The 26,896-nt window shown below is 44.5% G+C and overlaps 1 protein-coding gene across 8 annotated transcripts in view; it reads right to left on the reverse strand.

Annotated features, from left to right (window-relative positions):
• SYCP1 (synaptonemal complex protein 1) overlaps positions 1-26,896 on the reverse strand; it is a 276,938-nt gene that overhangs the window by 28,156 nt on the left and 221,886 nt on the right. For 6 of the 8 annotated variants that reach the window (XM_083172734.1, XM_083172733.1, XM_083172735.1 and 3 more), the window contains 6 exons: positions 26,087-26,203; positions 24,981-25,091; positions 16,382-16,474; positions 12,064-12,138; positions 7,654-7,704; positions 7,377-7,568 (listed from right to left, as the gene is read on the reverse strand). In XM_083172734.1, coding sequence (XP_083028860.1) covers positions 7,377-7,568; positions 7,654-7,704; positions 12,064-12,138; positions 16,382-16,474; positions 24,981-25,091; positions 26,087-26,203 — 639 coding nt within the window. The remainder of the gene's footprint in view (positions 1-7,376; positions 7,569-7,653; positions 7,705-12,063; positions 12,139-16,381; positions 16,475-24,980; positions 25,092-26,086; positions 26,204-26,896) is intronic. The other 2 variants (XM_083172737.1, XM_083172738.1) reach the window with 2 other exon arrangements.

Genomic DNA, 26,896 nt, shown 5'->3' on the forward strand with positions numbered 1-26,896 from the left:
CCAAACCGCGAAGCGGCCGCCGCAAAAGTGTCAAACTTGTTAAAGCGGACAAAGGTCCTCTGACCAGACCACGTAGCCGCTCTACATAGATCCTGTATAGAAACTCCACGGGCAGCCGCCCAGGAGGTACCCACCGACCTTGTAGAATGGGCGGAGATTGAAGAAGGTGGCACCCTAGAGGAGGCCACATAAGCTTGACGAATTGTCAATCTGATCCACCTGGCCAGGGCCTGCTTGGAGGCTGGCCAACCAAGACGCAAGGAGTCATAGAGGACAAATAAGGCATCCGACTTACGTACAGACTCTGTTCTGGCCACGTAAATTCGCAAGGCCCGGACCACGTCCAGCGCCCTAGACTCCTGTGAGTCCTCCCGAAAGGCCGGCACCACAATAGGTTGGTTAATGTGGAAAGCCGAGACCACCTTTGGGAGAAAAACACTAGAGGTGCGCAGCTCCGCTCTATCCTCATGGAAACGTAAGAAGGGTGCCTTACAAGAAAGAGCACTGAGCTCCGACACCCTTCTAGCTGAAGCCAAGGCCAATAGTATGACAGTCTTCCAGGTGACGTATTTTAGTTCCACCTCCTCCATGGGCTCAAATACAGAGGACTGGAGAAAAGCCAGTACCACGTCCAGGTCCCATGGAGCAGTAGGAGGTCTGAAGGGAGGTTGCAGCCGCAACACCCCCTGGAAGAAAGTCTGTACCTGAGGAAGAAGAGCCAGCTTCTTCTGGAAAAAAATGGAGAGGGCGGATACTTGAACCTTCAAGGACCCCAGCCGGAGTCCTGAGGCCAAACCATTTTGTAAGAATAGCAGTAATCTGGCCAGTTTGAAGTTCACCGGAGAAACCCTCCTGGATTCGCACCAGGCCACATAGGCCCTCCAGATGCGGTGGTAATGCACCGAGGTAACCTGCTTTCTGGCTCCTATCATGGTTGGAATCACCGCCTGCGGGATCCCTGCCTTCCTCAAGATAGACCTCTCAACAGCCATGCCGTCAAATGAAGCTGCTGTAAGTTGGGACAGGCGAACGGACCTTGCGTTAGCAGGTCTTCGCAGAGAGACAGAGGCCATGGCTCGTCTACTAACAGGCCTGTTAGTACCGTGTACCACGACTGGCGAGGCCAGTCCGGGGCAATGAACAGCACCGTCACCGACTCCCGTCGGATTCTCTGCAGAACCCGAGGGATGAGAGGCACTGGAGGAAAGATGTAAAGGAACTGATCCGTCCAGGGTGCCGTGAGAGCGTCCACAGCCACCGCCTGTGGATCTCTTGTCCGAGCGCAGTACTGGGGCAACTGATGGTTGTGTCTGGAGGCCATCATGTCTATCTGCGGACAACCCCACCGACGGGTCAGGGTCTGGAAGACCAGAGGGTTCAGACACCACTCCCCGTGGTGTACGTCCCGCCGGCTGAGGTAGTCCGCCTCCCAATTTTCCACGCCTGGAATGAAAATGGCGGACACGGCCCCTGCGTGCTCCTGCACCCAGCACAGAATCCTCTTTACCTCTCTCATCGCTGCACGGCTGCGGGTGCCTCCCTGCTTGTTGATGTAAGCCACCGCCGTGGCATTGTCGGACTGCACCCTGATGTCCCTGTTCCGGAGAACCACTTCTGCCCGGAGCATGGCGTAATACACTGCTCGCAGTTCCAGCACATTGATGGACATCTGTGCTTCCTCCGGGGTCCACAGTCCTTGGAAGTGGAGGCCCAGCGTGACCGCTCCCCAGCCCCTGAGGCTGGCGTCCGTGGTGAGGAGCGTCCAATTGTGAATGGCGAACCTCCTCCCCTCCTGCAGGTTGCTGGAGTTGAGCCACCACGCCAGTGACGCTCGAGCCTGATGTGAGAGAGAGATCCTCTGCTGTAGAAACAGGTGTGAGCCTGTCCACTGGCGGAGCAGACACAGATGGAAGGGGCGAGATCGAAACCGCCCGTACTGCACCGCCTCGAACGTGGCCACCATCCTTCCCAGCAGCTTTGTGCAAAGGAGAACTGTGACTGTTCGATGCTGCAGCACCAGTCGAACCGCTTCCTGCAGGGACAAGATCTTGTCCATGGGGAGGAACACCCTTCTCTGGACAGTGTCCAGAATCATCCCTAGGAACAGGATCCTCTGCGATGGGGTCAGCTGTGACTTCTGTATGTTGAGCATCCAGCCATGGGACTCCAGGGTCCGACGTGTCAGTTGGATGTTGTGCAGCAGAGCCTCCTTGGACGGAGCCTTCAGCAGAAGGTCGTCCAAATAAGGGACAATGGTAACTCCCTGAGCCCTGAGTATTTCCATCATGACAGCCATCACTTTGGTAAATACCCGAGGCGCAGAGGAGAGGCCGAATGGGAGGGCTCGGAACTGTAGGTGATAATTCTGGACAGCAAACCGCAAGAATGCCTGGTGAGGAGGCCAGATTGGGATATGCAGGTATGCATCTTTGATATCGATGGATACAAGAAACTCCCCTGGTTCCAGGCCTGCAATGACAGACTGGAGAGACTCCATCTTGAAGCGAGTGAACCGCAAGAAGGGGTTGAGCTGCTTCAGGTTCAAGATGGGTCTCACTGAGCCGTCCGGCTTGGGAACCAGAAAAAGGCTGGAATAGAAACCCCTTGCCCTTTCTGGTTCCAGGACCGGGATAACCACCCCTTGATCCCTGAGCTTTTGGATGGCGGCCTGTAAGGCCCTGCCTTTTTCCTGAGAAGCTGGCAAACCTGTGGGAAAAAACCTTTGAGGAGGAGGCAACAAGAAATCTATCTTGTAGCCTACTGCTACCAGGTCTTTTACCCATGCATCCTTGCATGAACCGGCCCATACCTGATGGTAAAAGAGAAGCCAGCCTCCCACCCTGTGATCTGGACAGGAGCTGGGGGAGTCATGCTGAGGGCTTTGAGGTAACCTTTGCATCAAGTATTGGAGCAGTGGCTGATCCTCTGCCTCTTCCTCGGAAGCCTCTGGAGCTAGTAGCCGCTCCCCTAGACCTACCCCTGAATCTGGGGGTGGGCCGAAAGGACCGAAAGGACTGCCCTCCAGTAGTAGGAAATGACCTACGTGGGGGAGGGGCTGCAGTGGGCAGGAACTGAGACTTACCCCCTGTAGCCTGCGAAATCATTTTGTCCAGCTCTGGACCAAAGAGGGCCTCCCCAGCAAAGGGTAATGCCTCCACCGCCTTTTTGGAGTCGGCATCTGCATTCCACTGTCTCAACCAAAGAGTACGGCGAGCAGAAACTGAGAGAGCAGAAATACGGGCCGCAAGCATACAAACGTCTGAAGAGGCTTCAACCAAGTAACCTGCAGCCTCGCGTATGTGTTCCACTAAGAGCAACATATCACTTGCCCCTGGGTCTAGAGAGGAGGCCACCTGGGATGCCCATACCTCCATGGCCCTATTGACCCAGCAACCCACCTGTGCCGGACGTTGTAAAAGACCAGCGGCTGTATAAACATTCTTCAGAGCACTCTCTAACCGCCTATCAGACACATCTTTTAGGGTAGAGGCACCTGGGATGGGTAACACTGTCTTTTTAGACAAACGTGATACCGAAGAATCAACAGCAGGTGGCGTCTCACATGACTTTCTAGCATCCTTAGGAAAAGGATAGGCAGTAAAAAATCTCTGAGAAACTTGAAACTTTTTGTCTGGGTGTAACCAGGCTTTTTGCAAGTGTTCATCCAGCTCCTCTGAGGCTGGGAAATATGCAGACTGTTTTTGCCTTTTAGCAAACACTGAGGGACGCGCAGCCGGTCTCACCTCCTCTGCTACATTGAGGGTTAACCAGACTGCTTGTATTAAGTCCTCTAAACCCTGAGAAGGGACATCAGTGTCCTGCATAAGCGGTGCATCAGGCTCAGCATCAGGCTGAGCATCAGGGTCATGAAATTCACCCTCCTCTAGAGCTGGCATGTCATCATCTGTATCATCTAACAGAGGGACCTGAGGAAACATCCTACTAGCAGAAGCCAGTCTAGGGGGAGGGGGTGAAGAGGTGTCTGCATGCAATGCTCTAGACAAACTCTCCACAGCAGAGGTTAATTCTGCCTGCTGATCCCTGGCTGCATCCCTATCTTGTCTGGCAGAAGATAACTCAGAAGCTAGCTGAGAAATTACTGTAGACAATTGTGAAGCCCATACAGGAGGTTCCTGCCCCGATGTAGTTGGGGTGGGGGCTGGGGATGCAGTACATGAGGGACATAAAATGGCGCCCTCCGTGTGTGGCGCGAACTTATTGCTGCACTGTTTGCACGCAATCTTTTTACCAGCCATCATACACTCCGCAATCTTACACAGAAAGGAGAGAAAGATGGAATACCGGACAGGAGAGGAGGTATAGGAAAGAGGCAGAGTCTGCCACGAGGCCGCTACGCGCACTGTATATAAATATAACTTGCGCCGGCTAAGGGACCTTTTTGGACACAGTCCAAGCTGCCCTGACCTCCTATGTCCCGCTGTGACTCACTGAACCAGGGTCACCGGCACTTCACAGACGCTTCGAGGGAGCCGCGGATCACGCTGCTGCTTCAATGGCCGCCGCTCCTACAAAGAAGGAGGAAGCGGAAGTACCCAGCATGCCGCGCTCTCGCTCCTCAGGAATGGCGCCGTGTTTAAAAGTGCGCTGCCGCGGCTTTTTACACTGAATCCCCCGCTAGCTAGAATCAGTTTTATACTTACCCCTGCCGTAGCTGTCGGGTGCGGCATGCTAAGTGGTCCTCGAGGCGCGCTGCAAGCAGCGGCGACGGGACCTCAGGATCAGTGGATCCTGCAGCCAGGTACCGGAGGCGAGCTGCATGCAGCTGCGACCAGACCTGCCGACAGCGCCCGCGTCGCAGGCAGGTAGGGACAGGGAGCTACCTGCCTGTCCTCTTTGCTGATTGTAGCATCATTATATTAAAAAAAAACTATAAAGCTCAGGAGTGAGCCTTGAACGCACCCAGCTCCCGCAGGGCACATGCTAAAACTGCCTAGGAGAGGAAGTAGAAGGGGAGGAGTTAGTCACTATTAATTTATTCTAAAGTGCCCAAGCTCCCTGTGGTCGCCTTCTATTCCCCACTGTAACTCTCTAGTGTCACCTAGTGGAGGAAAGAGAAAATCTGTATGTAATTAAATCAGATTTCAGTTATATAAGGGATGAAGCAAATGCACTTTAATAACGAAGGTTAAACATGATGGACGCAAGTCTTTATTCAGCCTTAACTACTATGTAACTATGTACACACTACATCAGAGCAGGGTTTCTTCTATTGCCCTTTTTCATTAAGCACTGGAGTATCCCTATACTCCATGGACCTTATTCTGATCCACACACAACACTGCGAAGTTCGCAGTGTGCCCGCTTGCACCCAGCGTATGCCCATGTGTAGAAATGCGCATACACAGTAGTAAAACATTGATCCCCCGTGCGAACGCGCAGGGACAAAATGATCCAGAACCAGGCGCCTGTCACCTATAGGAGGCTTACCTCCAGAGCAAGGAGCATCCGGCGGGGTGCACATGGTGGCAGGCATTGCAGGATGGCTGATGAGACAGTTTCTCAGGAGGAGGTGACAGGCTGGGTCTTAGGTGCAGCGGCGTCCGCCATCTTGCTGGTTTCTGGTTAGTGCTGGTGGCTTCTGCAGGATGCGGCTGACTCTGGTTTCAGCAGGTGTCCTCTGTACAGGGGGGTGCCATATTGGAGACCAGATCAGACCAAGTCTCCTGAGTTACTGTGCTAATGGTTCAGTCCTCTCTCTTAAAAGAAATCAGGTGCTCAGCCTCATTGCCAGTACATCTTGTTGCTTACCTGTGTTAAATGCTTCAGTGTAGTCTCCTAAAGCAGTTTTGTTGCATCCAAATGTTTAATTTGTGTCTTATGTAGATGCACATTTGAGTGAAATAGAAACACAGTTTAAGGACATATAAAGTAAAATAATAAAATTTACTGCAGACAGAAAAATTGAATCAATCTGAATTATAATGAAAGTCGGTCTGAACTCTGACCCCTCTGGCTGTGTCAGTGATGTAACTTCTATAACACACACATCTAGATTCCCAGAGCTGAATTGAGGGTTTGGGGCAAGGAGCACTTAAGACAAGATCACAAAATGGAAAGGGTTAAGATACATATTTCTGGTGTTGTTTAATTTACTCTGTTGGACACTGGCTTTCCAAAAAAAAAAAAAGTATTTTCCCCAATTTTGATGGCATGTCCAACACTTTTCAAGACACTGGGCTGCCCTCCGACAATGGCCCTTATTCTGATTGACGCGGACTTTACCGCATACTTTCGGATCGCGTCTTTTCGGCGTCTGCGCATGCGTGGAGAACGCAACGCGCATGTGCCACGCCTTGACTCCGTACCAGTTCGGCCAAATCCCGTACAAAACTGTTCCCCGCAATCAGTCGGGAAATATGGGCGTATTATGGGCGTCATGCGGAATGACACATGGGCGTAGTTTCAAAGTGGGCAAAACGGGGCGGAAACATGGGCGGACACGGGGGAGTACACTTATGTTGGGGGGCGTACATTCGGATAGCACTCCGAATGCACGCGATCAAAAAGGGAAGAAATGTGCGGTGTCCACAAGTGTACTATTGCTTTGCGGACACCACTCGTTCATGCGGTAGGCGAACGTACGCCTAATGACTACAAGCATTAACACCTGAACCCAATAGAATCGACTCCTTTACTCATTACTCACTAATAGGACGCTTGTCAGTGCTTTAATTGAAACCATTGCACTTCAATTGCTGTAAGGGTTAATGTGTGCAATGCATGTGTTAGGCATGCTTGTAAGGATATATTGGCATCTAATTGATTCCAATTCCAAATAAGAAGTTTTTTATGAGGATAGGTAATTGAATAAGTGGGTCATGTGATGTATTGCAGAAGATACATAATAGTGGGTTGTTTGGCGTAAATACTCCGCTTACGTGCGGTAGCACCGCTTGGCTCCCGTTCGGATGCGGTATTCCCGAGCATACTCTGTAATACTCTGTAATACCGTGCAGAATCGGAGTGTTTCTCCCGCACACGCATGGTTTGTATGTCGTCAGTAAACACGCCCTGTTCTTAAAGAGTGAGTCCGTCCGAATGCGGAGGACCCGTGGGCGTTTCTACGGACGATGGCCGCACGCGGCAGAACACCGTGGCGTGCGGACCGCTCCGTAAGAATGCGGGAATATCCGCACCAACCAGAATAAGGGCCAATCTCTGGTGCTCTGCGCTTTCCCCACCACAGGAGACTTGCTTCCCATGGGAGCTACAAGTGGGACAGTGCAGAAAAAGTGTAATTGTCATGCCAAAAGCAGGATGGTTTGGAGATGGGTACTGAAATACAATATAGAACATAAAAAAACCCTAAACAAGTTCTTAGGCAGTGAGACAGAAGAGCAGAATTTTATTTTTACCTGTGGAACTGTGTACTTGCTGTTTCTAGACAAGGTCCATGAAGGTGTATTATTTTTATTAGACTTCCTGCTTGCTTCCAAACAGTAGGGTGAGTCTGTCAGCTGTGCTTTTTTGGTGTAAGGTGATGAATTCTTTATATCTCCTACTTTGGTAGTCTGCTTTGGAGTGTCTATGAAAATAGTTTGAACTTCCTAGGAAATACAATTATATGCTTCTATGATATATGTACTGAAACTTTTGACTAAACACTTCAGAAGTTCTACAAATGTTGTTTACCTTGTGCTTCATATTTCTTTTTAAATACATTTTCTCCTTTACAATGTTATCCTAGAAAGAAGATAGATGGATGAAAATGAAAGGAAAGATATAGTTAAAATGTTTGTGAAACTTGATCCTATGAGACATTTAATGGCACATGATCCAAGTCAAATTACCTTAAGAATTTTATATCTATATATATATATCTATATATATCTATATATATATATAGATATATATCTATATATCGGCACTCACCTTTCCTAGTTTTGGGGTGCCCTATGGCTTGTGACCAGATTGTTTAAACAGACATTGTAGGGGCTCTGCACACACTAAATTAACTGATATTAATAAATAGTGGAGATTTTGTTCATGAATTGATCAATGCATTTAAGGCTGCAGCCCCCTTCATGGGACCCCACTTTTCTGCAGGTCCTAACACTATCGCTCAAAATGGCTACAATACACATAGCTATCACATTAATCTAGCTATAGTGTTTCTAGTACTCTAGAATATGACAGAAAACGAGACTGGTTGCTATTGGAAACATCAATACTTTTTCCTTTTCACTGTGCAGTATTTGAAGTACAGGTTGAGTATCCTTATCCAAAATAATGGGTACCAGAAGAATTGTGGATAACGGATTATTTTGTATTTTGGAATATTTTTATAAATGAATACATTCCTAAAGCTGTAGGAATGTATTCTAAAAAAGGGGTTATACCCCTAAAGCTTGACATGTATATCAATACAATTGCACTTTGAAAATGTTCTTGCATGCTTCTGGAGTGCCATTATTTTCTTGGATATTGTGCTGTTGTCATTTCCTTGTACAACGGGGCTAGTAACTATTAAGGACCTGTGAGTGACGGCTGAATTGGATGGTATATATATATATATATATATATATATATATATATATATACACACATATATATATGTTCAAAAACAAGAAGAGGTGCGCCTCATAGTGTAAAACCGTATTTATTTTAAAACACAGACAAGTGCAGGTACACAGATCAATAAAGACTCGTACCAGGCGGATAACCGCTGTGGGCTGGTTACCACAAGGTTTGACATAAAACTCCCAGGCAATAACTCCTACCACCTTCCAAGGCGCCGCTGGATCTCGAACAGACTGCCGGCTAGCCACCAAGACAAGCAGCGTATCAGCGTGTAGGCGAACGTGGATGGAGCAGGAGAAGCCGGGTGCAAGGAAAGCTGTCGTCACTAGCCCTGCCCTAATGCATTTCGTATCCAAACTTCGTCAGAGGACGCCCTCTGACGAAGTTTGGATACGAAATGCATTAGGGCAGGGCTAGTGACGACAGCTTTCCTTGCACCCGGCTTCTCCTGCTCCATCCACGTTCGCCTACACGCTGATACGCTGCTTGTCTTGGTGGCTAGCCGGCAGTCTGTTCGAGATCCAGCGGCGCCTTGGAAGGTGGTAGGAGTTATTGCCTGGGAGTTTTATGTCAAACCTTGTGGTAACCAGCCCACAGCGGTTATCCGCCTGGTACGAGTCTTTATTGATCTGTGTACCTGCACTTGTCTGTGTTTTAAAATAAATACGGTTTTACACTATGAGGCGCACCTCTTCTTGTTTTTGAACAGATTACCCCTTTCACTCCTGGAGTCCGGAGTGCTTCTTGGAGGTTGCTGCAGTCTCACCACGGACTTAGTGTTTTCTACAATCAGTGGACTGTCTGATTGGTTACAGCTGGTGGTTGGCTATACACTAGCGCAGGTTTACCTATACCTTTGTGCTCATATATATATATAGATATATTTCATTCTAGCACCTGCTATCTTTGAAAACCCATGCTTCTAGCACAGTGTGGTCTTTATATCAGCACTGATATGCAAACCAGACCTGTGCTAGAAACACCACAGCAGACAGCGACATCCCAGGCAGGGAAGAGGAACTGCATGGGTTTTCAAAGATAGCGGGTGCTAGAATGAAAACTATCAATAACCATTGATGTTAGCAGCCTGTACACCTCAATACCGCATGGTGAGGGTGTGCAGGCTGTTAAAAAATTCTTATCTGACAATCCTTCATTTACAGGTCCTAATGTACCTTTGATCCTACAGTTATTGGAAATGGTGTTAAGTAGGAATTATTTCACACATGCCAGCGGGTACTACTTGCAAACAAGTGGGTGTGCGATGGGGTCCCCAGTGGCCCCATCGTATGCTAACATTTATATGTTCTTTATAGAGCAGATGGTGTTTTTTGACGATCTTGTGAGTGCAGCAAATATTTTTTTCTACACCCGCTTTATTGATGACGTCCTAATGTTTTGGACGGGTACCCAGGAGGCATTTGTGGCATTAATTGAAAAGCATAATGCGAGTCAATGTCCTATAAAATTTACATACAATATGAGTAAAAGCGAAATCTCATTTCTAGATGTAAAAATAATAAGAAATAATGAATCATTGGATACCATGTTATACACCAAAACAACAGACCGCAACAATTTGCTATTATTTAGCAGCTTTCATTCTGCACCTTTAAGAGCAGGATTGCCTTATTCCCAATTCTTAAGGATTTATAGAATTAATAACCAAACAGCTAAGGCTATTGATCAGATTGATGCAATTCATCGAGAGGGGATATCCACCAGCCCTCTTAGATGCAGCAAAAGAAAAGGTGTTAAAATTAACTAGAGGTTTCACGTTAATGAAAAGAGTTGTAGATCAGAGCCAGGAGAAATTGTTACCATGGCCAACAGTGTTTAATCCTGAGAGCAAGAAAATTAACAAAATAGTGAAAAAACACTGGCCACTATTAACAACTGATGAGGCACTGGGATTGGGTACCACAAGATTACTCCCGTGTTATAAGAGGAGCAAAAACTTGCGTGACTATCTTGTGAAAACAGACATGTCTGATGTAAACACTGTAAAAACCAAGTATTTTTTGCAGGCGAATAATAGATGTTACGGATGTGGATGTACCACCTGTGGCTTTTTATTAAAAGGGAAAACATTTCCCCATCCTCATTCTGGAAAAGAATATGAAATAAGGTTCCATTTAACATGCAAAATGCGTTTTCTTGTATACCAGATTGTCTGCCCCTGTGGGCTGTCATACGTGGGAAAGATGGAGTGGACGTTCCGGGAGCGTATGGCAGCCCACAGGTCAGCCATAAAATCAGCCTTGCAAGACGGCGGGTCGCCCGTCATTTTTTTGAATTTAAACACAGTTTGACGTTCATTAGAAATCGTAAGATCAATTATATCCCCCCCCCCCTAAGCGAGGTGGAGATAGGGGAAACCTGTTGTTGAAAAGAGAATGTCAGTGGATTGTAAGGTTGAATACCATCTCACCTAATGGATTAAACGACCAATTAGCCTTGAGTTGTTTTTAACTGTCCTCCATTACTGCTATTTCTCGCCAATATGCATTTATATTTTATTTAATAATATATATGTGTTTTCATAAGATTACGGGCTCTTTGTAAAGTTTATGATCATGCAATATGTGTATAGCATGAATTATCTATTTCTTGTTTATAGATCTAGATATATATGTAGTAAAGTTAAGCTAACTGATGTTAGTTACCTGTCAGGATTCGCCTTTATCTTTCTTATGGTGTATTTATTGTATTTGTCCGGTGCATATTGTTTTTTGATCACGCTATGTTGTTATGCTGATGGCGTCTCCGTCTCCCTGACTACAGGAAGTTAGAGATGACGTCATTTTGGTGCGTCCCGGCCGGGTGCGTGGTCCCGCGTCCGGAAGTCGCAGTGTTCACAGTGGGATGATGTCTGCTATTTAAGGTATGTACTTGTATTGCACTTGTTGTATGAAGCCTGATGACTATGAATTAAATCACTGAAACGTTGCTGAAAGATAGCATGTCAGCTGTGATTCCTGTCCACTAATACATACATACATACACACACACACACACACACACACACACACACACACACAAACATGCCTATTTCATAATTTTATACACTGAAACCAATAATTGGCTCTTTAGAGCAAGGTTTACAATATTGTGTATATATTTTTAGGGAATGGGTAAAAATTGGAATCGGAGCAGACCTTGGAACATCGGACTAGACAGACTCCATTCATCAAACTGTGCCATTCCGGAGCTTGTAGTGTCCCATCTGGGGGTGTGATGGGGAGAGACAACAGCCTTCCTGTATGGTATGGGGATGGTGTAAGAACTGGAACAGTCCAGACCACACAGGGAGGCTGTCATTTTTCTTCCCCTATCTCCCCAGTGACAGCTGTCGCAGGCATCCTCTGGCGGACACCTGCCCAACAGGCACCCATTGGATGGGACAATACAACATCTTGAATGGCACAGTTTGATAAATTGAGCCTGTCTGGTTCTAGTTTTTTTTATCTAAAAAAAACTAAATGCTAATGCTGCCATGTATGACATGTAATAATATTTTACCTTTTCTTCTTTTTCTTGCTGAAGTTGAATCCTAAGTTTTAATAATTCACTATTTTTGTTAGAAAGTTCTGTTTCCTTGAGGTAGAAAAACACTGTTATTACATGCAGTATTTAACCCTTTGAGTGCCGGCATGGCTGTGAGAGATCCTCGAAACACTGTATACGCTAAAAATGCCATATTTTTTTAAACAGAGTAATTTATACAGCTGGTCTATAAACTCCTCCTCTGTTGATACTGCTGCCAGGGCACAATGTTATGATCTAGGCTTAAGCAACAGAAGAGAGGAGGAGCTGACAATGGATCTCGTTGCTGCTGTCACTACCTTGAGTGGACCTGCTGCTGCCGGCGCTGACCACGGAATCCGCTACTGCTGGCACTGACCACTGGACCCACTAGCTACTGCAGGACATACAGATACATTGATACCTGTCTCAACTTTCTCCTACCCCCCCTATCTCTCTGAGCAAGATGCACTAAGCCTTGAAAAGTGATAAAATTGCTGGGCTGAAAAAGTTATTTGCCTATTTTAGAGATTTTCCCAGGGGTGGATGGCTTTCCATAGCAGGACGCTATGGAAAGCCATTCACCCCCTCGCTCATCTGCTGGTAATACCAGCAAATGAGTGGCTGGGCCAACGATGATGCGGGAGCGTGCATCAGTGCTCACCGCTGCCCCATACACACTGGGCGGCTTTCAAGCTGAAAGCAGCTCAAAGTCGCCCAATGTGTATGGACCTTAATTGAACACAAAGAACTCATTTCCCTCCCTCAATTTAATTTTTGGAAAGCTGAACAAACAATATAGGTGATAAATTAAGTTAAAAAAGGAAGCTAACCATAAAAAATGGTCTGCCCATGAAGCAATCTGTGCTCTCATTTCTTTAATAACTAAATAAAAATGCTTTCTATTTTTGCTCTGCTTCAAGTTCTAGATCCACTAGAAGGAACACGGATCGGTAGTAAAGGGGTATATAGAGGCAGTACGGATGGTGTAATGGTTAGCATTACTGCCTCACAGCACTGAGGTCATGGGTTCAATTCCCACCATGGCCCTAACTGTGTGGAGTTTGTATATTATCCGCTGTACTTGCGTGGGTTTCCTCCGGGTACTCCGGTTTCCTCCCACAATCCAAAAATATACTGGTAGGCTAATTGGCATCCAACAAAATTAACCCTAGAATGTCTGTGTGTGCGTGTACATGTGGTAAGCTCCACTCGGGCAGGGACTGATGTTCAAATATTCTCTGTAAAGCGCTCTGGAATATGTGTGCGCTACAGTATATAAGAAACTGTTAAGAAATAAAAAAATAAATAGAGCTGTCCACGGAGAAGGAGCTCTTATGCTTCTGAGGAAAGACGTACTGTTGGTCCGAAAACACATTTAAGCAAAAAACATTATTGGACATCACCTCTCAAGAGAAGTGAGGGTTTACTTGCTGAGCCGCGGAATTTACAGTGTCTGGAACTGGAGGTCCGTGCTGCCCACTATCTCCATCCATTACTCAACACTAATCTGGAGGATTAATGTTCTTGGGAGAAATTGTATCACAGATGTTGATCAATGCCATTTTATTCTTTCATAAGTGAGTATAATATTTTGATAAATGCTGTTTATTTTATGTGGTATTCCGCCATATTTCCATTTTTTTGCGTTTCCAGCACAAAAGAAGTCTGTTACATCCTGAGGGTAGAGGTGTTTGGGAGACCATTTTTTTTTTTGTATAAAGAAAATGAAACTCCATCAAGAATAATAGAAAGATTAATTGTCTTTATGTAAGGAATTATTATGTGATTTTAAACCTTAAGTTTTATTTTCAAATGTATTTATTAGTTGGATCATATTGAAAAGCTTGGAGCCATACAGTGAATACATAACATAACAAAGACCCAATAATGTAAAATATGGGTCCATACATAAGACAACATGAATTATGATCCATTTTAATAATAAAATAAGGTAATATAAAAGAAAGAAAAAATCTGGCATCGACAGCAACTAGACAGGCGAGGAAAAGTGGTTTATTTACTAAGATGAGAGTTCTTATTTGTTTAGCACATTATTGAAGATAATAGAATAGGACTGCCATCTTAGTAAATAAATGCCTAAGAGTGAATAGTGGAAAAAGAAGAAGATAAGGGAGAGAAAACGGAAAAACGATAGGACCTTCAGTGAAAATCTATACCTAACACAAGGAAATTAAATCTAAAAAGGAAGAAGAGAAAATGTCTTTGTCAAGATTAGTTATCACATATTGAAAGGGGAAGGGATTTGTTGGAAAGACCACTACAGGCTACATATGTTATTGAATGATTTCAAATTTGTTAATGAAGCGTGTCATGTATTTCATACAGGTAACATGCCAAATACAATATAATATAGATTGCAGAGATGGGGAAAGCTAGCTGGAAAGCATATGATGCATCAGTTTATTTTGTTGTTTAGTTAATGTGGGAAGGCTTAATGGTAAGATAATATGTTCAGGGATGTAAGGAATAGCCATATTAATGACTTCCTTCCAGAGGTTACCTATCTTATGGCAAGACCACCAAATATGGAGGAATAAACCTTTGGCATCACACCTCTCAGATGTGCCTGTATATATTTTGATTAGTCAATGGGTACATGGTACCATCTACATAACAGCTTACACATGTTTTCTTTTATTTTGACACAAATAGAACTAGAGACAGATTCCAAATCTCTGTCTAGTCTTCATCAGTTAACGGAGAGTTTAAGCCTATTTCCCAGGCCTTCTTGTGAGGAGTTCTTTGAGGGGTAGAGACCGCAACAAGTAATGTATATATAAAGTAGAGATGTATGGGTTTGGTTTTACTCGGTTCTCAGATCCAGATAGTGTTGGCTATCCAAAACATGGGCCTTATTCTAGTTCACTCTTTCTAACAAAATCCTTCTTAGATGGACAAAACCATGTGCACTGCAGGGGGGCAGCTGTAAAATGTGCAGAGAGAATTAGATTTGGGTGAGTTATTTTGTTTCTGTGCAGGGTAAATACTGGCTGCTTTATTTTTACACTGCAATATAGATCTCACTCTAAGTAAAACCCCACCCAAATCTAATTCTCTCTGCACAAGTTACATCTGCCCCACTTGCAGTGCACATGGTTAAGTCCATCTAAGAAGGATTTTGTCAGAAAGAGTGAACTAGAATAAGACCCCATATGACAGCTGATAGCCAATACGATTTGAGAACCAAGTAAATCCATGTAAAACCGAATCTCCAATATCTCTAATTACATCTAAGACACAAGGGGTGAAATGTAATAGGATGATAGATTCAGAAAGAAAGATTTGGTAAGAAATCTCCAGGTTTTTTTTAAAGCGGAAATCATTTACACTTCCAATTCCAATGGTTTTGCAGTGTACAGTAAATGATTGCCGCTTTAAAAAAAAAACAGATTTCTTACCAAATTGCTCACTTTCTGAATCTCTCATTCTATTAAATTTCACCCACGGCTTCAATAGCAGAGAGAGGGATATTTGTGAGAAGATGTCTTACTTTGGAATGATAATACCTATTTGTAAAAATGTATAAAAATACCTACAGTAGTAGGACGACCCCTGTCTGTTTGGATCTGAGCAAATTTGGGGAAGCTTATTTGCCGAGATGAAGCATGATGAGTGGAATTTAAAAAACTTAAATATATAAGGGGGGATGTAAATGGGGAGAGCATGAAAAAGATAGAGGAGCTAAAGAAGTACATTCATCTTCACCAAATTTATTTTTCCGTTCTAGGAGATAAAAAATTTAGACCACAAGAGTAATTCAGATTTAGGGGGGTATTCAATCATCGGCGACCATCTCCCGATGGGGGAGATGGCCGCCGGAACCTATTCAATGCTGTCTTCCTCAGCAGCATTGAACAGGGGAGCTCGGCAGAACGAGCCCGACTTCACAAGCTGTCGGGCTTGTTCTGCCAAGAACGACTGGGAAGTGACGAGCTTTCAGCTGCAGCTCGCCTCTTCCCGGCCACAGTTCGCGGCCACGCCCCCTTCTCACCCCGCTGCACGCGGGACATTGAATCCCGCCTGTAAACTTAATTTACGTAACACAAGAATCTATTACACTGTCAATATCTCCCTGGATTGATTGGTCAACCTAAATCGATGACTATAAAAAGTATAGTTCACAAGCATATACATTTTCTGACTATGCTAAATAATAGGCTCAAATTATAGGCATTGAAATTGATAGTCACTTACCTCTTAGCTATCTTATATATGGAAACATAAATATTATCTGTCATAATTTTTCTCAAAGAGCTTAGAACTAGAGCTACCTCTCCATTATGTGTCTCACCACTAAAGTTCTTTTAGAATATGTTTCCTGTTCTCGTGCTCTGAATTGATCTAATTCTGCATCCTTTTCTTCAACAATTTTGTCATACTGGTTCTAACATACAAAGAGCAAAACATGTTTTAGAGGCTGAATAAAATATGCTTTTCCCATCTCTACTTTTTTACATACCTGTTTGACCTTCACACATAATCAGTGGTTATCATTATTGCTTTACAGCACTGAGGTTCTAATGTACTGTGGGTATGATTTATACCATGGCCCTGACTGTGTGGAGTTTGTACAGTCCTCTCTATACTTGTGTGATTTTCTGCTGGGCACTCTGGTTTCCTCCCACAGATATACTGGTAATTTAATTGGCACCCAACAAAAAAAAACCTTTAGTATGTAAGTGTATGTGTATACATTGGCAGACTGGACAGGAAGTCAAAATTCTATGAATTGTTTATGTACTTTCTGTTCCACACCTCAGTATATGCAAAATTCTATTTTTGTTTCTCATTTCCTATATGCGATTTGTATGTATGACATCCTTAATTTTTTCTGATTGCCTATTTTTCCAATAAATTCAAATATCACATTCACAAATCCAACAACCCTATATATCCCTTATATAGTAGAAATTGTTTGGTGGGTCAATCGCACAGGAAGGTAATCTCAGTTTTGAACAATTGAAAATGAGGAGGGAGGCCCCCCGTTTGGTTTGTGGTTGGGTATTTTTATAATGCCCGGGGGTGTGCTACCACTGGACAAATTATTAAGGTAGGAATTGGAGAGAAAGAACAGATTTGTCACGGTAGTGGTGCACCACAATATAATTGGACGACTTAAAAAGTAACCTTTAATAATTCATTACATAAAAAAGGGAGCTGCGAAAATATGACAAACTACATGTAACATATAACAAGGACAAGTGAGAATAGTGCAAGTTAAAAACTTGGGCTCATGCGGCGTCCCTTGGCACTTTGTATTCCTAAATGACTTTATTGTATTGTCATGTCTCTTCCCTATGTGTCGGCTGGATCGCCTGTTACCACTAGGGGAATGTGCTACATTCAATAGTAATTCCCTGTCTGTAAATTTAGTCTGACTGGTTACACAGTTGCCATATGAAGATATTACAGATTTGTGTCACAATATCTGTTTTCAGTTAAACAGTAAAAAGGTGCAGCGTGGGCCACAAGATAGTGCAGAATTTACTTATACATAGGTTAATACTGAAGATGTTTCACACTGTGTAGCGTACAGGTCCCATTGGGCGGACCGACACAGTGGTATTGGGATCGGGCAGTGGGCAACGATTGCCTGGTGTGTACTGCTCGGTTTCACATTAATTGTGCAACAATTACTGCATATCAGGTGAGCTCAATTATTGTACAGCCTCCAATATCGGCAGAGTTAAGGCACTGGGTATATATACCAATTAGTGCAGTATAGAAATATACCCCGTACACGCAGCGCCGGGATTGCAAGTAGCTCCCTGCACGGCTGATCGGGGCGGCTTGTGTCACGCTGATAACACCTTATATATGCCAGTATATATACCGGTAGTGTAAGTAGGCAGGCAGTAGGGCGGAACGTGCAGCTAGAACCTCTTGAGTGCTGTATCTGGCAGTACGGGTTAAACCCTGTTACTTTCTTGCACGGCTAAAGAGGGTGGCTGGCATACGTTCTACACTTGTACTGCGCCGACACTGTGACCATACAGACATAGACAATAATTACGCTAAACATAAGAGTCCTTACAAGGACTGGAAATCAAACAGACAGGGATAAGGAAGGCTGAGGGAGCGACCGCACGGCTGTGGAGGCCGGCGTACGCTTCGCAGTTCTTCTTCAGGGCAAGAAGAAGAACTGCGACTAAATTTACAGACAGGGAATTACTATTGAATGTAGCACGTTCCCCTAGTGGTAACAGGCGATCCAGCCGACACATAGGGAAGAGACGTGACAATACAATAAAGTCATTTAGGAATACAAAGTGCCAAGGGACGCCGCATGAGCCCAAGTTTTTAACTTGCACTATTCTCACTTGTCCTTGTTATATGTTACATGTAGTTTGTCATCTTTTCGCAGCTCCCTTTTTTTATGTAATGAACTATTAAAGGTTACTTTTTAAGTCGTCCAATTATATTGTGGTGCACCACTACCGTGACAATTCTGTTCTTTCTCTCCTATCCCTTATATAGCCAGCTTTATGCAATTTATTTGCACTATTCAGTGATTTTAGTGGATTAATTTACGTCAACCTGGATTTATGTTGGTAATGGCCAAGTCTCCACCATGGCCCCTGCAAGAAGGAATGTATTTAGCTACTGTTAGATGCCTCCAGATGTGACATGCCAGTCTATGAAAGCATTTGTGAATAACCAGATAACCATAAGAAATATCAAAATAGTAAAACCAGAACAAAAAAAAACAGGAACAGGCTGAGTCATAAACACAGGATCAAAATCAGGATACAAGAGCAGAAACATTTGATTGGAGCAAAGGCAGTGAGCACAGGCCTGTGTTCAGAATAGCTGTATGTAGGCTACCTTTAGAAAGTAGGTCTGTTATAAAGTCCACAGGCTTGTCTGGCATTGGAGGAGGAATTAATGGATCAAGCAAACAATGGACAAATGTCCAGGTGCCTTAGGCTAGGTGCCTTTTAAAGGAAGCAACAAGCTTTAATGGCCTTTAACGATGATACTAAAGATATTGGAGTTCTTCAACGTCAAGGTACAAGCTGGTGCTACTACTGAAAAATCTAGCAATGAACTGGTGATTGTATTTTTTAAAGTCTACAGAGCATTGTCTAATGGCCCATACATCAGCAATCACAATTAATTGCTTCTCAGATCCAATGATTTTTTCCCCCAGATAAATGGTTTCTTCACTCTATTTGACTTGCCCACACATTACAGATTTGTTTCAGTGATCGGCAGATTTTTCCTGTTAGAATGCCCACACATACAAAAATGAAACTCCAATAAAACCAGATTTTTAAACATGTTTAAAAATCTGATTCAGCAATCAATTGGCCATCCCTATACATTTTTTATTGGGATTGCCAAAAGGGGGAGCCCACACATTAAAGATTCATTTTGGCAATCAATTAATTTTGGCATCTCCAGAACGGAGGATTGTCACAAATAATTGCTGATGTATGGGGCCCATAACTTTAAAGGTATACACGCCATACATGCTGGGCAATATGTGATGATGGGGAAAGTTGCTGGGCTGAAAAACACTCAGTGCATACACACTGAGGGGGAAATTTACTAAGGCAAATACGCCTAAATAATTTGTATTTGCATAGTAAAATACAAATCTTTTAGGTGTTTTCGGATTTTTAGTAGAGATGTGCAGTCTCGGGTTCCAGAGATCCGAGCCCCCACGGAAGTCATCATTCCGAGCCCGGTTCCGAGCAGCGCTCAGAGATTCCCGCTTGACTCGGGTCCGTCTGCGTGGTCAGAACGTCATCTCCCGGCGCCGGATTTCGCGAGGCTTTAAATAGCGGCTGCTACGCCCGCCATCTTCACTCCAGTCTAGTAGTGGGTTGGGAGAGGGTGTGTTGGTGCTGCTGCTGGGGCTTAAACTTGAGCTTGACCTTGAACGCAATATTTTTTATTCACTGGGGCTGTCTCTCAGTGCTGCTGTGTAGTCTAACTGCGTACTTGTAGTACTACTGTCTCCTCTGTGTGGTCTACCTCTGGTGTGCTGTGCTGTAATTATTTTATTCGCTGGGGCTGTCTCCCTCAGTGCTGCTGTGTACTCTGTTCTCATCTCTGCTTAGGGTGGGATCTCCCTAGCAAGGAGGACAGTCTAAATGTGTACTTGTAGTACTACTGTCTCCTCCGTGCTGGGGCCTACCTCTGGTGCTGTGCTGTAATATATTATATTAATAAATAATTAATTATATATATAGTCCACCGGTTCTGCCTGCACTGAATCTGCCAGTATTATTTAGTTACTCAGTCCACTGTTGCCACTGGCAGTGCTACTGCCTAAGTGTACCTACCTAGTACATACTAGGCTGCCATATATCATTTAATTAAAAAATAATACCTGTGCTTCGTGTGACTGTAAAAAATAATTCCATGCTGCTGGTGCCAAGCAGTACCTAATATAATAAAATTAATTATTATAAATTCTGCTGGTGCACTGCATAAAGCTACTGGTGGTGTGTAACTACCTTTTGTGGTGACCACTGGCAGTGCTACTGCCTACCTACCTAGTAGTTTAGTTTCTCTACCTACTAGGCTGCTATATTATTATTAATACTAAATTAATTTAATTATATATAGTTCACTGGTGCTGCCTGCACTGAATACTGTGAAAAGAGGTTGCCATTATTATTGACTCAGTCCACGGTTGCCACTGGCAGTGTTACTGCCTAAGTGTACCTACCTAGTAGTACAACTACATACTAGGCTGCTATATATAATTTAATTAAAAAATAATACTTGTGCTGCGTGGGACTGTAAAAAATAATTCCATGCTGCTGGTGCACCGATGTGTGCCACTGAGTGCCAAGCAGTACCTAATCATAAAATTAAACAATCAGATAATTTAATTAATAATAATCATAATCACAATCAAGCCAGATAGGGGTCTTGTTGGTTGTTAAAGTGATCAAAACAGTTACACACTTGCAGACAAACTCTGTGCTGCACAAAATGCCCACCGCTCCTTGGCTGCACATGGTAAACAGTGCACGATCAAGCCAGATAGGGGTCTTTTTGGGGCCTAGTTTTTTAAACTGCCATCCTGTCTGCCGCTGCAGTGCAACTCTTACATGAGCCACGTGTTTGTGCCGCACACTTGTGTGGCTTAGCATAGTTATCCAGCTACCTCGGTGCAACCTTTTGCCCTAAAAACAATATTGTGAGGTGTTCAGAATAGACTGGAAATGAGTGGAAATTTATGTTATTGAGGTTAATAATAAGCCAAATATGTCAGGAAATTGAAGTCTATTTTCCTGGCGTATTTGGCCGGCCACTACGGCCGATTTACACTAATTAGCTGCATATTTTCAATACAGTAAATTAGGAATCACCATTCTTTTGAATGGTGATTCCTATTCGTATTTATCCTATCCTAAATCACAGAATTTGTTTGTTTTTTTTGCTCCTACGCTATGTAGGAGCAAAAAAAACAAACAAATTCTGTGATTTAGGATAGGATAAATACGAATAGGAATCACCATTCAAAAGAATGGTGATTCCTAATTTACTGTATTGAAAATATGCAGCTAATTAGTGTAAATCGGCCGTAGTGGCCGGCCAAATACGCCAGGAAAATAGACTTCAATTTCCTGACATATTTGGCTTTAGCCTGCACAGATCAGTCAGATCAGTGCAGGCTTCAGTGTAAAAAAATTTGAAAATTAAATAAATAATTTAAAAAAACGGCGTCTCCCCCCCCACATAACCAACACCAGTTAAAAAAGAAAGAGCCAGGCCTGGTTTTAAAAAAAAATCAGAAAAACATTCAAATAGGGGTTCCCCAATTTTTTAAAACCAGCCCCAGGCTCCAGAGCCGGGGCTCGTTCCCAAAATACGGGGGACAAAATGACTAGGGGTCCCCTGTATTTTAAGAACCAGCCCCAGGCCCAACCAGCCAGCACGGTAATGCAACAGCCGGGGGGGGGGGGGGGGGGGAGACTTTTTATACAAGTCGCCCTGGCCAAAGTATTAACCCTACCGACCAGTCAGCCTGGCCAGGGGTCCTTGGGAAGTGGGGACCCTCCCAATAAAGGGGTCCCCCCCCCTCCAGGACTTACCTGGCCAGGCTGAAGCCTGGTGCTGTCCTCGATGCCCCTGGGCGGTGGGCATCGAGCTGATTGAAGTGTGAAAAAATAGAATCAAAAACTATTGTCTTATACTGTGGAACTATGAGTCCAAGCAAGCCTCCCCCCGCATGCGGGGCATTAAAGGGCCTGCTGGCACTTGTAGTTCCACAGTAAAATAAATAGTAAAATAAACACACTGACACTATTGAAAAATAAAACTTTAATACATACAATACACATACATACTGATACTTACCTTTCTTGAGCCCGTAGGTAGGTCCCTGGGTCCGGGGCTCCAGGATCCGGGGCTCCAGAGTCCGGGGTCCTGGGCTCCAAGGTCCGAAGAAATCCATAGGGGTACCCGTGGAAGAAAATCCTACTCACCAAGGTCCTCTGACGAAGATCCCACCGTTTTTTTTTATTTATTTTTTTTTCTATTTTTTTACACACTGCAGCCTGCACGGATCAGTCAACAATGAGGCTGGCTGCATCTGTATGTATATATATATTTGTATAACAGCGGCATGTTGGATCCTATGGTGACCGGAGCTAGAAGTGACGGAAGGGGGTTACCTGGAAGTGGTCTGGCGAGTGTCTGCCAGGAGCCTACTCACAACTGGTCATTGTCATATAAGGTGAGCACCATTCTGTTTTCACTTGTCATTTGTCTGCATCACTGCCCATAGGCGAATCTAGGGGGTGGTGCAGGGGTCCCATTTTGTAGCTGAGGGATGGGGCTTTCCAACGAGCCCAGCCCTGTGTCTCTAGCCCCCTGGGAACTGGAGATACTGCTAGGCCAATCTGGAACGTTTTCCCTATAGGATAACATGGGACCCGCTAATTCCAACCCCCACCCAGTTCAACGGCTGCCAGTTCTCCCGTCGGCATCACTGAAGCTCGAGCTTGATCTCAGTCAAACCCAAATCGCTGGGCCTTCAATCTGATACCAGGCTGGATCCATATGGGTTAATTGGTTCTAGGGATATTAAGGTTTTTTTTTTCATTTCTTAAATGTAATTTCATGACTGTTTATGTTCTTTGAGGGCAGATTTTTCTGGAACCAAACAGCCCAGTTTCACGGGACCAAAATCATTTGAAGCCAACTCAAAAGTTCTTCAATATGATACTGGTCTCATGTAAATGGGTCAGTTGGTTCCAAAGATATAGCTGGTTGGTTAAAGGGGGTAGGGAGAGGGGAGTGGTTGTCTCTCCCCCTCACACCAGAAAATGCAGTGACTAGGCTGGTGTATAAGGTGTCAGCCTGGGAATGTCCCTGCATGATCCTGGGACCATATTCCCAGGTAAATCCGTGCATTTTCTGTTGTGAAAGGGGTATTATTTCAAACAGCCGTGACCTGCAGTGCTCTGAATACAGCCGGGCAGCCCCCTGCCCAGCTGACAATGACTGTCACCCCTGCAGCTTCCGCTCCAATTCTTCTCCCCGCTTTTACCTCAGCCCGCCCCCCCCTTTAATCATGTGGAGCCGGCGCCCGGCGTGCTCCCCTGACATCACGCACAACAACAGAGCGCACAATATTTCAAATGTCTACTCGGCTAGAGGGGACACCAGGAGGGGAGTGCTCTGCGCTGCGCTCTGCTCCTCTCCCCATAGAAGCAGCTGTGCCGCTTTCCATCTCTCCCTGCAGCAGCAGCGAAGGCTCAATTTACAGTAAGTGGCACTTTTGGGGGCATTGATTAAGGGACGCTACAAGTGGCGTCATGTGGGGGCATTACGCATAATGTGTGGCTTAATATGTAAGGGGCATTACGGTGTGCAGCATCATGTGTAAGGGGCATTATGTGTGCAGCATCATGTGTAAGGAGCATTATGTGTGCAGCATCATGTGTAAGGGACATTATGTGTGCAGCATCATGTGTAATGGGTACTATGGTGTGCGGCATCATGTGTAATGGGTACTATGGTGTGCGGCATCATGTGTAATGGGTACTATGGTGTGCGGCATCATGTGTAATGGGTACTATGGTGTGTGGCATCATGTGTAATGGGTACTATGGTGCCATCAAGCAAGAACCCCCTAGCAATGAGCACGTAGGTACTTATGTGGCAAATATGTAATGGGCATTACGGTTTGTTATATAGTATGTAATGGGCATCATGATGTATGGCACAATGTGTAATGGGCATTATGGTGTGTGGCCTTATGTGTAATGGGTATTACGGAGTTTGCTTTAATGTGTAATGGGCATTACTGTGTATGGTCTAAAGTGTAATACCACACCCCTTTTGTGATGCCATGCCTCCTTCCAGTGAGGCCACACACCCTCTTTTGCCACGCTGCGCAAAGGTCCCCCTACTGTCTAGATCTGGGACCACCCATTACCATAATTCTAGATTCGCCTATGTCACTGCCTGAAGAAGGGAATAAAATTACCAAAACTTGCATATTGGCTTGAGATTTTATTTACTGAATTTGTTGGGTGCTTCTTTTTGGATTGATTGTGCATTAGTTTTAGCAGAGCACCATGGTAGCTGTTTGTCATTGTAGGAGGGTGCCGGTCTATTGGAAACACACACTGCCGAAATCGAAACACTGCCATCTGCTGGCAGCAAGTGAAACTACATCTAGCTTTCGAAGCATTTGCTTTGAGAGGGCTTACTAGTATATATCTTGTCCTCTGCCTATAATGTACCCCAAATATTTTGCTTCCACCATACCAATGGCACATTTCTCAGGGTTGACGGTAAACTGATGTGCCCAGAGACAGTAACACTGTCTCTACCCTCGGTAGTTGTGACTCCCAATCAGAGATAAAATGACAACTTTGTGGAAATATGCATTTTTTTAAATATATATTTTTAGTTACCTTATGTTTTTCCATCAGCGCTACCATTTCTGAAATCTTATTTTGACATCTGATATCAGTTTCTCTTTGTTGTTTTACTGCTTCATCAGATGCTAACTTTAATCGGTCAACCTTAAAAATATAAACATAAAATATAATAACATTAAAAAAGTATTTTACAGTATCTTAAACAATAAAAGCCTATCGCTGCCCATCACCTCTATGGTGCACTGGCAGCCACTAGATGGCACCCGGCGGAGCTATGTTCAGGACTACACACACCTACATCAGCATGACAAAGCTCAGTCTCCCAGCAGCTCTGTCCCTTAGCGGGCTGGTAACTAGTAAAACAATAATGTTTGTGTGGAGATTAAACCTTGGGCTCATTTGTATTATTAGCCCCAGATGTTAGCACAGTTGGAGAATGTATCTACTGTGCATATACTATATGTTGATGATCCATACATTGTGGATATTCTGGCAGATTTGTTCAATATACAGTAATGTACAGATGTAGCGGGAGACATCTTTGCAGGGGATGGCGGAAGAGTCGCCATCTGCCATCCCCCGCCAGCCGCCGTAAGGGGACGCGCGCGCACGAGATGCACGTGCGTCCCTTTACAACGGGGCTCGCCCCGGGTCCCCGCCGCCTCGCCGACGGTCGCCCCGGGTCCTTGCCGCACCCCCGCTTAACCCTGTCCATCTCCCTGAAGTGGAGACGGACAGGGTTCCCGTCCCCCCGCCGAAGACACACGCGCGTCCCAGTCTCTATCGCCGGCGCTCGCCAGTGCAAGGGATCTGGCGAGCGCCGGCCAAAGATGTCACCCGCTCCATCTGTAATGGTAGGTTAAAGCACTTTCAATTCCTTGCAGTGTTCTGTGGGCGTAAATGGAAACCTACAGGAAAATCGCTGAAATCACGCAGTGTTAAAAAATTGTAAGGCAATTATATACCTTCTAGTATGGGAAAATATCAGTCTCAGATTGGAAAGATTTCTAAAAAGAAGAAACCTAATAGCATTTTTATTTAGCTGTGCTTATACAAGGGGTAGTCATTTTAATCTTACACATGCAGGCAACATCCATATTACATAGTGCAACATACAGTACTATCAATTTGTAACATACTTCTCCATGCAGCATTTCTTCTTTTGTCTTTGCATCTGCAATCTGCCTTTCTTTGCTGCTGACCACTGCTTCGTGTTGTACTGTATCATTTTCAATCTGGACAAGTAATCCATTTACCTTTACATATAGGAAAATAGTTTACTAACAACTTGGTATTGTGTCATCATTTTGCAAACTTGCATTGTTGAACTATACAAATTAGTATTACAGTGTTTAAATAATATGTGAACTACATTTTGGAATCATATTTATATGAATTACCACATTCAGTACAACTGATTCCTACTACATGAAGCAATTATTCCATGGCTTTTTAAATAGGAACCAACAAATAAATGATTATGGTATTTTAGATCTACAATGTCTAGGTCTACCGTCATGGTATCTGGACTATTTGTCTACAACAAGAAGATAGACAGCCATTAGGTCGACACCATTAGTTTGACAACTCAATAGGTCGACATGCTTTTAGGTCGACATACCATTAGGTCGACATGCCATTAGGTCGACACTGCCATTAGGTCGACACTGCCATTAGGTCGACAGTCAAAAGGTCGACATGGTTTTTTTCACAGTTTTCTGAGCCGACAGGCGGTATTTCATGCCCTACCATCCACTAGGGCGTGGAGTTAGATTATAATAGTGTGCCGAGCGCAGCGAGGCTCCGCGCCCGAAGCATTGCGAGCGAACCGAGGGGCTGTGGTTCACTTCAAACGGTGTCCATGTCGACTGTGTCGACATTTGGGTAAAAAAAAAAACAGTGGAAAAAACCATGTTGACCTTTTGACTGTCGACCTAATGGCAGTGTCG

The sequence above is a fragment of the Crinia signifera genome, chromosome 2 (genome assembly GCF_055691185.1).
Source record: "Crinia signifera chromosome 2, ASM5569118v1, whole genome shotgun sequence".
Taxonomy (NCBI): domain Eukaryota; kingdom Metazoa; phylum Chordata; class Amphibia; order Anura; family Myobatrachidae; genus Crinia; species Crinia signifera.